We start from the raw sequence: 12003 nt of genomic DNA, 5'->3' as shown, positions 1-12003 counted from the left end.
TCCACAGGGTTTTGCCTGAGTGTAGTGGGATCATTAATTTTAAAAGGTCAAGAATGTTTAAATTTTAATGGTGTCTTTGAATAAAGGGGCATTTCAGATAATTACAGCATAGAAAAATAAGATTTTGTTCATACATTGTAATGGATGGTTCTTGATTCAAAATTCAGACAGTTTTCTCTTCTTCCAGGCCCAAACGGTAGACCTGAAGATGGCATGGTTGAATGAAATAAGGAAAATTTTGTTCAAGCAGCAGGAGCTTATAAAAGGTACATTTGACCAATTTCTCCATGGCATTCACTCTGCAGCAGAACTTTTCCTATTTTCACATTGCTAATCTTCAAATCCACTAATTCTCACCAGAGAATTGATTTTTCAGAAGAAGCCTAGTAGCAAAATATCGGAGTGAGGTCTTACATTACAGGGAAATAACAGAGCAGTAAAGGCCAGGTGCTTGTGTGAAAATGAATTACAGAATTACTTTTTGGTTTTTGGTCATTACCTTGGGGATTATTTCACATTTGTTATCACAAGCTTAATTCAACAAGATACATCGCAGATGCCTAGTTTTAAGCATATTATAGTCTTCAGTGGCATGCTCACTATTGGATTTGTGCTAACATGCCATCTTAATCATAGCTAAGTCTGCACTTTGCAAGAGTCCCTAGGTCTGCTTTTCCTCTAAACGGAAATCATTAGGGTTGTACAATAGGTCTAACTTTTAAAATAATGTTTCAAATGTGATGGTTGCTAATAAAAAAAAAAGGATTTTAAGCTGGTGTTTGACCTCCCCGCAGTGGAGAAGCAGCAGCCTGGCTCGTGCATGGACCAGCTCCCTCCCTCCTCCCAGCTGAGTGATGGGTGAGTCCCAGGAGCCGGACCGGGGGCTCTCTGCAGTACCCTCCCGTCGTGGGGTACCCTCTGGCCGTACCCTGGCTCTGTGCTATTCCGCTGTTCCCCCCCACCCCATTTCTGCCCAGGACCTTTGGGTAGGAGGCAGGAGGGGTGTGCTGCCATTCAGGTGGCGGTGGTTTGGGGACAGGGTCTGTGAGGGGCACCCTCAAGCTCTCTCCTGGCAGCACAACCTGAGCTGCAGCTCCCCTGTAAGTGGAGACAAAGATCAAATTCAGGGGGAGATACTGTAGCAATTATATTTCCCCTCCCCAAAAAATGAAAACCAGGTGCTGATGTTCTTAAGTTTTATAGGCATATACGTTAAAAAGTAACATTATTATTTCTGACCCTGTTTTACAAAACTGCGTGGAGTTTGCATTCATTCATGAAGTAAAACTAAGACTGATTTCTTTTTTTGTCATTCAGAAAGCAGCAGAGAGCCTCCATAAGCTCCGAAGAGAATGATTCAGAGCGCACCAGTCCAGTGATGCTGGACAGTGGGCTCCTGTCCCCCCAGAACAAGCCCCACAGAAGTACGGACCCTTCCCCTTCCCTCGGGGTGTGTTTTGTGGGTGCTGGGGTACCCCCAACCTCAGCTGCATGCTCTCTTGCAGGCTGGCCGGGAATGTCACAGTCCCTGGAAATCTGCGAGGGGCTGGAGGAGTGGTCGGGTAACCAGTACCTCTCCAACTGCTCAGACACCGAAGAGGAGGATGGAAACCAACTGGTTAGTATAGAGACGCAATAGTCCCAAAACTTGGGGTGCTTCCATTATTGGTTGTCTTGCTTTGTTTTGCTTCACTGGATAATGGATGTATTTTGTCTCTTAGTTTTTCCATCTCTTAATTTGGTGAATAAGGAGATGTCTCAGACACAGTTTCTTCAAATAATTTAAATTAAGGTAGCTGATAGGGCTCTGTCACGTTCCCTGCGGCAGTCAGAAATAACAGCTGCGTGATAAGAAATGCAGCTAAATAAGATAATTTTTTTCTTACTACCACAGTCTCCAGGAAAATACAAAGCCCTTGCAGACTGCAAGAGGAGAGGATCAGAGGACCTGCTGGTGAAAAATGGCGATGAAATTCAGCTTTTGCATGAAGATGGTGAGGGACAGTGGTAGGTATTTTAGGACTACTTTACCTTATCTCTAAGATCCTGCAAGGCAGTTCCATGCAACCTTGCTTGCCTGGTGATACGCATGATGCAGCTTCTGATAAAGTTTTAGACTGTTCCTGAAAGCTGGAGAATTCATTCCCTCGTCAAGACGAGAGGCCATATGAACTGGCTTGGCCTGGGAGAACATGTCAGGGCTTTCTTTGCCATGGGTGTCTGGGTGAGCTGTGTTTTACCAACATCTTCACAGCCCCTCATCGCTTCAGATGATGCTTCAAGTGAGAGCTCTTTGCCCGCCCCAGCTCAGCTGTTGGCTTTATTCCTCTTGGCTTATAAATAGCAATATTGAGTAATTGCAAGATATTTTCCTCCCTCGAACAGCCGTGTGAGTGTTAACTGGTTAATGGCTGCGGACCATCTTTCTGTTATATTTAAAGCTGTGGCTCACAAGATGATAACACTTCACAGCTGGTTCTCCCCTTACGGCTGGGAGCATTGCCTGGGAAATCACCATACCCAGCCTCCTGCCTGTTGAACCGTTAGTCTCCTTGTCTTGGAGGGCAGTGTGGCCTCTTCTGATTTTTGCAGCAATTTGGCTGAGATTTTAGGCTGTCTTTCATTTCCAGGTGGATTTCTGACTAGCTTTTGTCAGCCAGCTCGGGATCTCAGTAGGAGAGAGCGCAGCGTACTAATGCCTTGTTTGGGATATGGGAAGGGTGATATTAGCAGGAACCTGGATCAAATGTGTGCAGGCACTAGCCTGTGAATGCACAGGCACAAATGCCCCGTGGAGGATTTCTGGCCAACATCTACAGCTCTTGCACTTCAAGGGAAATTAAGAGTAGACTAGAATAAGAGTAGAGTAGAATAAGAGTAGAGTAGACTAGAGTGGAATGGAATGGAATGGAATGGAATGGAATGGAATTTTTCAGTTGGAATGATCATCTAGTCCAACTGCATTTTGCAAAATTCAGTTTGTTGTTAGCAAAAGCAAGATGTAAAGCATCTCTGTTTTGCTGACTGTTGACCACCTCTCAACAGAGGTTTTGGCCCGTGCCAAGCAAAGATTTCTCACACCAAACTTTTTTGTTAGAGCAGATTTCACTGCATGAGTGAGACAGAGGAATGTAATTTATGAGCATGAGTATTTCCAGCTGCCTACATCCTGGCCTTGAATTTACTTATAGTACCCTGACTAAAATCAGCCTACCAGTCTAGCTTAGTAGCAGAGAAGTGAGGAAATTGCCCTTGGCTCCATTGGTAGTCAGTGGAGGGAAACTGGCATCTCTGGAGGTCTTGGGCAGGATAACTCGTGTTCTGGAGAGTTCTATTCCTCAATGTCAGAAAGAGAGGGGCCCAAGGCAACTGTGCTCCCAGTCTGGGTTTTCTAATTGAGGTCCTAAATTTAGGTGGGAAGAATACTTTATATGCATGCCCAGCTCCTGTTAAAATGCTTCCCTGGTTTGACCAAATCATTGGCTGCACCAGCAGCTGTGTAGGGTATGCCCATATCAAACCGCTGCTGCGTTGGTTTGTTTCTTTTACTAATACTGTTGTCGTTCAAAGGTTGGTGAAAAACCTAAACAGAAGAAAAGAAGGCTGGATTCCTGTCCACAGTCTGCAGATAGTAGTCGGTGACTGCAGATTTCGGAATGCCAAAGTCGCAGGTATCATATAGCACGCCTAGCAGAAATATTTCGTAACTCCAATCAGGTCTTTTAAGCCATTTGCATTACACTTGATGTACTAAATCTGGCTGCGTATGCCTCTGCAGGAAAAAAAAATGACAGCAGCTACTCCAAAAAGCCTGCAAAAGTAGTAAATTAAGCTTTTTTTTTTTCTGTTTGTTACACCTTAAGACATTTCTGTGACTTTAGGCACCAGTCAATTAAAACCAAGCATTTAAAAACATAGATTTCTTTGCAAGAGCTTTGGGTAGAAGATCGGGGAGAAGAGACGGAGCCTGACCAGGGATTCCTGTGACTGTTTTGCCTATTTGCTGCTGTAGCTCAAACCCTGTGTGAATAGGAGGTACCTAGGCAAAATCTCCTCCTGCTGCAAAAGACGTTGTGGCCTGACCCCCAGCACTCTAAAGGCAATACTTCATTTCTGCAGCCTCACTCTAGCCCTCACTGCTGCCTGCTTGTTAATCCACTGTTAGAATAAAGTTTATAATAAACAGGATACCAGCTTTCGGCAGAAGGCTTCTAGTCTCGAAAATCGTATTTCTCATTTTCTAGCTGTAAATGTACATAGAAATAGATAGGGGAGCATAACAGATGACACAAGAAAATGCCTTAAGAGCAACCTGTCACCCTTGCCGTGTGTGCAGCATCACCGCTCCATGTGTTCCCTCATCACCATGTTGTCCACTGGAAACAGGAGACCAGGGTTAGCAATGGGAGAGCTCAGGAAACCCACATAGATTTAGTCTGTTAAAAAAAAAAAACAACAAAAAACCTCAACAACACCCCCCCCCAAAAAAAAAAAGAGGTAAAATTCCACCAGTTATGGCCACGTGAAACAAATTTTGTGAGTAGATTTCTCTTTAAATACTTCCTTTTTGTCAATATTTATTGTTCTGATGAATATGAAGGAAGCCTTCTGAAAGGCTTAAAATTCCAGTCAGGTCTTGGTAGTTTTCCAGTATATTTCAGTGAAATCCTTCCTATACAGGAAGGTATTTTTTCATCCCATTTATTGCAGGGCAGTCAAATTTCACAGGTTGGAGCTTTTCTGACTTTACATAAGGGGTTGCTTGTTGTGGGCTCGCAGCACAGCTGAGAGGGTTCCCCTTGGCGTGTTCCCACCCTGGAGCAACATCATGTTTTCTCAGCCAGTCTGGTTATCACATCTCACCAGGTCCTGGACCACAGCCTGTGCAGGAGGTTTCTCCAGCCTTAAATGCATCTTGAAAGTATGATGCTGGTGAACTTTGAACACTAGTTTGCTTTGTCAGTGGTCATATCCCCCAAAGCCTAGAGTCTCGTGACTCCAGGCTGGTTTACAAAGTTGCTGAGTACAAACTAAGGAGAATTTCACAAGGCAAAACCACAGAAAGTTCCTCCTGTAAGTCTCAAACTGCTGCCTAGACGCTTTGCAGTCGTGTTGCCAGGGTCTAGTCACAGCACTGAGGCTCTGTTTTCCCTGTTTAGATTAACTCTGTTCTCTCTGGCTGTTGCTGATTGTGTATGCAGTCTCTAGGCATGATTCTAATTTTACATGCGCTCCAGGCAATACTGTAGGATGATGTAGGATGTTTCCTTGCTATTTCCTAGAGCTATTCCTAGAGCTTTGCAGTGACGTGTCCTTATACCCATAAGGTACTTAGACTCTGAAAACTGATTTTCAGACAATACCTTTGCTTTTAGCAGTTCCCTTTCCTCTGTGGACTGGTCATTTTATACTGCAGGTGACTTTGTACTACTGTCTGCTCGGGGACGCAGTCTGGACTGGGCTCTTTTCTGCTTCTTCAGAAGATGGAGCTCTTGCTCCAGTATAGCAGAAGAATTAGGCAGCCGAGCTTGTAGAGCAAAGTAGGGGCAGGAGGGAGCACTGTAACTCTCACGTATTATTAGCTGCTTGTGCTGAAATGCTGTTTTGCATGCGAGCAGAGTAAACTTGATTAATATGTTGTGGGGTCCCCAAGACCTAGAGCGTGCTGAAGTCGCTTCAGAGCTGGGGGAGAGGCAGTCCTGGCCCTTCACGAGGGGTAGTGCCTCTGTTATTGCTCAGCTCCAGGTCCTCACAATAAATAACAAAGTATCTCGTCACAGAATTTCATAACCAGAACTCATACAAATCTGGGAGTTGGGTTTTTTTCAGTGCAAAGCCTTTAGCTGAATAGATGAAACAGTTCCCTTACCTTTATGGTTTTTTCTTCAATTTATAGCATAGCCCTAACAAAAATCTCCCACCACAGGATGGCTGATACCTGCACACTTACAAGCCATTCTCTCCCCTCCTGCTAATTATTCCAGTGTTGAGCCAGTACAAATAATAATGCAATTACAGGAACTTTTTGCTGCCCATTTGAAGTTATCAAATGTGGGTTAGGTCAATGCCCCACTCCTCTACCATTGTTGGCTTTACATCCTCCTTCACCCAGCCTGCTGAGGGCAGCCTTTGTGCAAAGCTGAACTTGCAACACTCAAACAAAGCCACGGGTGATTTTTCTTCCTTTCCTCACACAGTTGTAGAGGTAATTTTCCTTATAGGTGAGTGGTTGCTATTGGCAATGACATGTAACTGTTAATAAAACAAGTATTTTGGCCCAGTTCTTTTGCAGAGGTGTGCATGGGGGAAACTTTGTTAAACTTTTTGTAAATCTTGTCCTGGATATAAGCCAGGAGGCTTTTTAGGAGGAAGATGGCTTGGAGGTCATTTTGAAAACCAGTTTTCCCTCTGGTGTGCCTCTAGCTATGAAGTTTAGTCCTTGCTGTTTTCTTCTGAATAGATTTATTCTGTCTCCTATGCAAATCCCTGGTGGATTTTTTTTGCTTGCCATAGAAGTAGGTTTTTTTGCAGGTGATAGATAACATGCAGATCTCAAAATGGAGAAGGTTTGGAGAGAACTCTGCTCAGAAAAAGCAATATTCAGAAAATAGCTACTACTGAGATTTACCCATGTGTTGCTAGCTTAAGCTGCCTTGCTAAAGCTGTCAGACATTGCCTGGTCAACTGACTTGACTTTTATATGCATTAACAAGGAGATGCAAGATTATCTCTTCATTTCCCTTGTGCAAGACACACATCTTAGGGAAGGTGAAGGCTGCAGTGTTAAAATCCCCACTCCTTTTCCACAGTAGGGGCAGGAGACAAAGCATTTCTCCAAGTCCCTTGGTTGCTAACATGCCAAAGATTGTCATTTACAGCACTGACAGCGTCTGTGTCAGTGAAGGAAAAGGCATCTCACCTCTCAGTTGTGCTACAGGACCACCTCCATGGCAAACAGAGTGGGGACGGCAGAAATGAGGTCCTTGCCGTAACCCAGAGTAGATGGGTGACTCATTTTCACTGCAGTGACACAGTGCTCCTGTCCAGCAGCACCGCAGTCTCCTCTCTCCTCTGTCCCTGCTCTTCTTTTCCCTCACAAGTGCTAAACAGATATAAGCGAAAGGGGAGTGTTGTTTGCTCCCAGATTTTCACATCAGAGCAAATTGGGACCAAGGCTTTTTCATCCTTTTTTTTGCCATGACCTTTAAAATCAGGGCAGAGAGAGGGGCAAGTGTCCAGGTTCCACTCACTGTGTGGAGGTTGGGTGAGACTGATTTCTTTTAGAGATAGCATGAAATAGAGAAGCCTGAATGAAAAAAAGGGGATTCAAATGAAAAATGGAAGCTGTGTTAAATGCCTTTATTATTATATATATATATATATATATATAAGAGAAATATTGCTACAATTTTCGAGTTCTTTTAAACAGCAAAAATGGCAGGATTTGACTCGAGCCCAAAGGTGAGGAGCATTCAGAGCAGGCGTGGAAAGATACTCTGAGCCAAGGCAGGCGTATGCACCCATGTGGTTTATATAAAGGAGGATGTAGGCTCCTGTTCTACAATCCAGACCCTCTCCTAATTTGTTTTAACATCCTACTTGCCAAATTCTCTCTTCCAAGCCTTAAGGGGATCCCCTGTGTGTGCTCTTCATGCAATAAAGCTGAGCAAATGTTTCCCCCACTGGTCGTGCCCAAAGGTCCGAGCTCTCATGTCCTCTGCTCCTGCTGGCCAGGGCAGTGGGAATCCTCCTCTCAGCTAGGGTGAGCTTGAGGCAACCCTTTACATCGCTCCCTAGGCCAGGTGCTTTGAATCTGCCCAGTAAAAGTATCTGTCCTATATGACTGAGCTCTTGCAGGCTGGCGTAAGCGTGTTAGCTGAAATGTGCAAGTTTTAAGTTCTGTTTAAAATGCCACTTGTAGTTTTGCAGATGCAGCACAGCTGTTTGCACTATTACTCATGCACTTTAATGACTACAGCCACAGGCTTTTGTATTTATGCGGGGGCCATTAAAGGTAATGCTGATTTTTTGGGGGAGGGGCCTTTGAAATCAGGGTCTCCTTGTACAACGTGCGATGCCAGCCAGCTTCACAGAACAGCTATTTTGTAATGCTGTAGAAAACCATTTTGAGCCTGACAAAATAAGGAGTCTAGAGAAAGATCTCAGCTGGCCACGCTGTGATAATCAAGTGATACATGATGGAGATGAGTCAAACCCCGTGGTCCTGCCTTAGACAAGGCTCTCACTAAAGCTAGTGGGAGTTCAGCATTTAGGGAGAACTGCAGGAGTGCACTTATTTTTTTTTATGTTATAGAAATGTTACATGATTACAGGGAACAATGTGTTTCTTGGAATAAGATGCTTTAATATTAACATAATTCTTCATTACTTTATAGATGCTGCCCTGTGTAACACGAGAAAGTTTAGTTCCCCTTGAATTAAGGGTGAACTAGTAGCATCCTATTTTCGATGCTCTTTGGAAGCTTTCAACTAAGTGTTACAGAGAAATAGCACAATAGTTGGAGTTGTCCTGTACTATTCATCACATTCACAGACCTCCACAGCTTCATCTGCACTGAACGGGACTGGGGTCCTAAGCAGCTTCTCATAGTCATAAAGGAAGTCATTCTCTGCTCTTTCTTTTTTTTTTTTTTTTTTTTTTTTTTTTTTTCCTCCTATGGAAAGTACAGTATTTTATTAATTTTACCTGCTGTTTTTCCATGACATCCATCATGTTTCATCAGAGAAGTACACTGCAGTTTCTTGACACTTTGTTTAGATGCTTGAAATTTCCTCTACAGGTCGAAAGCTTTACCTACTTATTAGCTGACAACTGCTGAAATTCCAAATAAAAGAGTTGAGTTTTGGTAAACCAAAAAACCCACAAAACCGAACAAAGAAGCTGTATGTCCTGCTTAATTGATTTAATGAATGGATTTTTCTTAAATATCTACTTCAGCTATGTGAATGTAATGTTCTGTAAGAGCATCATCTGGCTGACCCACATGCGAAGATGCAATAACGCTAAAGATCCTCTTTTTGCACTTAGGGTCTGACTCCAGCCCATTGCAGTCAGTCCTGTTGATTTCAGTGAGGTTTGGATCAGGTCAAACTGACAACTCAGGGTTGTCACCCATCCCTTAGGGTCCCCAAAGCGTCCCAAGGCTGAAACCTGTATCTAGCAAGTGTTGAAGTTTACATTAAATGTATGTACTTTTGGAACACGTGCCATAAATCAAAGTTAAATGTCCATGTTTGCACTAAGGATGTTCTTGTGATAAGACTGTACTTTTCAGCATCTTTAACAATAATGTATCTATTGAATTTTCGAGAAAGAAGAAAGAATATTGAACACATAATTTAATTTTGTGTTTCTTTGTCTAGTTTTGCTTTTGTAGAACATAAGTACAGGTGGTTTGACTTGCGAGCAGATGTGTGCAAAAAGCATCTGACTGTGTTGAGAGCAGGGTTAATAGTGTGCATGCGGTAGTGAATTTGCTCTGTCCCGTCAAAATGAAATGTTTTATACCATGGACTAAAGGGGGACCTTTACGATCTGACTTTGATTGGTGAACCATGGATTCTTAGACATAGTACCAAGTTGTTAATTTGGAACATACCAGGGTATTCTTTTTGGTGACCATCGTTGTACGGAGGAATTGCTGAACTACTTGATGGCTGTGGTTGCCTAGGGGGTTCCCTGCCATGCTGCCACGCAGCAGTGGGCATTTCTGCAGTTCGGGTGGCCAGTATTGCAGGTGAACCCCATACACCCTCAAAAATATGACCAGCTGAGTCTGAACTGAACAACACTGCAAGACCTAGAAAGGTCCCAGTGTTCTTCAGCCACTGGCAATCGTAGCAGAGAGGGTTTAAGTCACTGAAGGTTATTTCCACCTACTTTAAAATTGGTCACAATGCACTTGCTGTGTGGAAAAGTAGGAGTCTCTTGAGTTACTGTTGGGGCTGTTTATAGTGGTAACAATTGTGGTAACAGTACACATTTTGAGGTACAACTGTAAATATTTGTCTCAAACATAGCACACATTGCATATTAAATGGTTTTAATCTTTTTTGTCTTCCATAGTTTTAAATCTAAGCTTTTATTAATTTATGAGGTTGATAAGTTCTGCAAATCTGAATGTACAGTCCAAGATTTTTAACATTTGAAACTTTGCACATGACATGGTATGTTACCTTAAGTATTCTGTTGAACTAGGCTCTTCATGTATATGTATAAATTACTGTAGAGAATTTTCTCTGACTGCAAGTTTAAATGAACTATATTGTATATGTACCTGTAAAAAAATGTGTTAAATCTATATTTAAAGATTAAGAACTTGTTAAATAAATTCATATGAGAATATGAAATTCTGTCCAAAGAAACATTGCTATAATTCTGGAAAAAAAAAAAAAATATCATTCTCACAGTGTTGGTTTTATTTAATTTCTTTGAAACAAATATAACCTTCTCACATGCATTTTGATTTTAAAATAAGCAATGGCAAATGATCTGATTAGCTTCTTGCTTGATGTAGTGGCAGTGAAATTAGGAGAGGCGCCTTAGCACTCATACTGACACCTGAAACAGCAGCTATTGAAATCCTGCCTTGGCTCAGGCTGTCTCCATCACCAGCCTCCCCTGCATCCCCGCACCGGGCAGTGCTGCCAGGAGGGACCTCCAGGCCGGGGACCACGGGGCCATGCTCATGGGTGGGTGCGCGGGGGCTCTGCGGGCATCAACAGCCCTTTGGTAGGTGGTGTCGGGGGGAGAAGTGGTCTTGGGGGTACGTCTCGCTGGGCGGGAGGGAGAAGACTCCTCTCAGTGGGGTTCTGCCTCTGGGGACGTGCGTGGTGCCTGCAGCGTGGTAAAGCCTGTGCACGAGCTGCCCGTGCCAGGCATCACGGTGCGGTTCCCCAAGGCCACGCTGTTTCCCCAGGCACCCCTGGAGTTTTCCAAGGAAGGCGATACAAGACGAACCAGCACTGATCAGAGGTAAATCTCCCTTCCTTTGGGATTATTCTCTTCCCTTGAAGTTTGGGACTGAATTAAGCTCATTTGAATCAGCCTGACAGAGAACCTCTGCCCAGCGTAGCCTTTCCTTGGGATGCCACCTTGGGCACGGGGCAGGCACCTCCCCATGAGGTTTCTGCCACCCTCTCAGACCAGACACTGGGCTGTCCCAAGCTGTCTGCTCACAGGGAACATCCTACAGGCTCATTTGGGGAGGGCAATGCTCCATCTCCATCACCACCAGCAGCGCCTGTGACCACAGTCTCTAATTTAACACAATTAATACAGAAACCAGGACAGGTAACAAGCACTAAGCAGTTCTCTTTATGATCCTAACAAAGCTCTGTAGAAATCATTAGCATAAAGCCTGCCACTGCCTTTAGATGGGTTTTATATGGGTTTTACGTCATTTATACAGCCAATTTTATGTTGTCCTAAAGCAAGAAGAGCATTTGCTGCTGCACGTGATCTATCCCAGCCTGGCTTATATGAAAATGTCTGGCCAAGAGTGCTGGGAGTGCAATGCTTTGTGTGTTCACCTCCCTCGTGGTCTCCTGCTACAGGATGATGCTGGATGCCAGTGCTCGAGGCACCCAGTGCCTGCTGGGCTCCCCTTGCCTGTGGTGCTGTGCAGCAGCCATGGGCAATGCTGACGGCATGCTGGCCTGGGGCATGGATGAGCCATGTCCCAGCGCATCCACACCCCTCCGCATTCATGATTTGGGGACTTACACCATTTTAGCAGTGCCGGTGTGTTCAGGAATGCAGTCGTGGGTAATTAAAAGGGCTTTTTATTTCCTTATTACCACATTTCCACTGCGTTCTCTCAACGTTTGCCTTCCAAGAGCAGAAATTAGTTAATTTAGAATTAACTAATTTAATTTAGAAATGTTTATTAAAATGCAAAAATTTCTGAAAAACACGAAGGTTGCTATGGTCTCTCTTCAATGAACCAGTCCTTTCCCCAGCACAGCGTAACCTCCTGTGGG

The 12003-nt window shown here is 43.9% G+C and overlaps 1 protein-coding gene across 2 annotated transcripts in view; it reads left to right on the top strand.

Moving 5' to 3' along the window:
* MCF2 (MCF.2 cell line derived transforming sequence) overlaps positions 1-10303 on the top strand; it is a 47730-nt gene extending 37427 nt beyond the window's left edge. The window contains exons 23-29 of one of the 2 annotated variants that reach the window (XM_026848733.1): positions 188-266; positions 795-858; positions 1318-1424; positions 1506-1618; positions 1895-2007; positions 3571-3671; positions 8397-10303. In XM_026848733.1, the coding sequence (XP_026704534.1) occupies positions 188-266; positions 795-858; positions 1318-1424; positions 1506-1618; positions 1895-2007; positions 3571-3671; positions 8397-8437 (618 nt within the window). In that variant the 3' untranslated portion in view covers positions 8438-10303. Of the gene's footprint in view, positions 1-187; positions 267-794; positions 859-1317; positions 1425-1505; positions 1619-1894; positions 2008-3570; positions 3672-4336; positions 4459-8396 lie in introns of those variants that run through there. The other variant, XM_026848734.1, reaches the window with a different exon arrangement.
* The last annotated feature ends 1700 nt before the right edge of the window (positions 10304-12003 follow it).

Source organism: Athene cunicularia (genome assembly GCF_003259725.1).
Source record: "Athene cunicularia isolate RWA chromosome 4 unlocalized genomic scaffold, athCun1 chr4_part3, whole genome shotgun sequence".
Lineage (NCBI taxonomy): Eukaryota > Metazoa > Chordata > Aves > Strigiformes > Strigidae > Athene > Athene cunicularia.
Note: the sequence above shows the minus strand (reverse complement) of the source record. Positions and strands in the feature narration are given on the sequence as shown.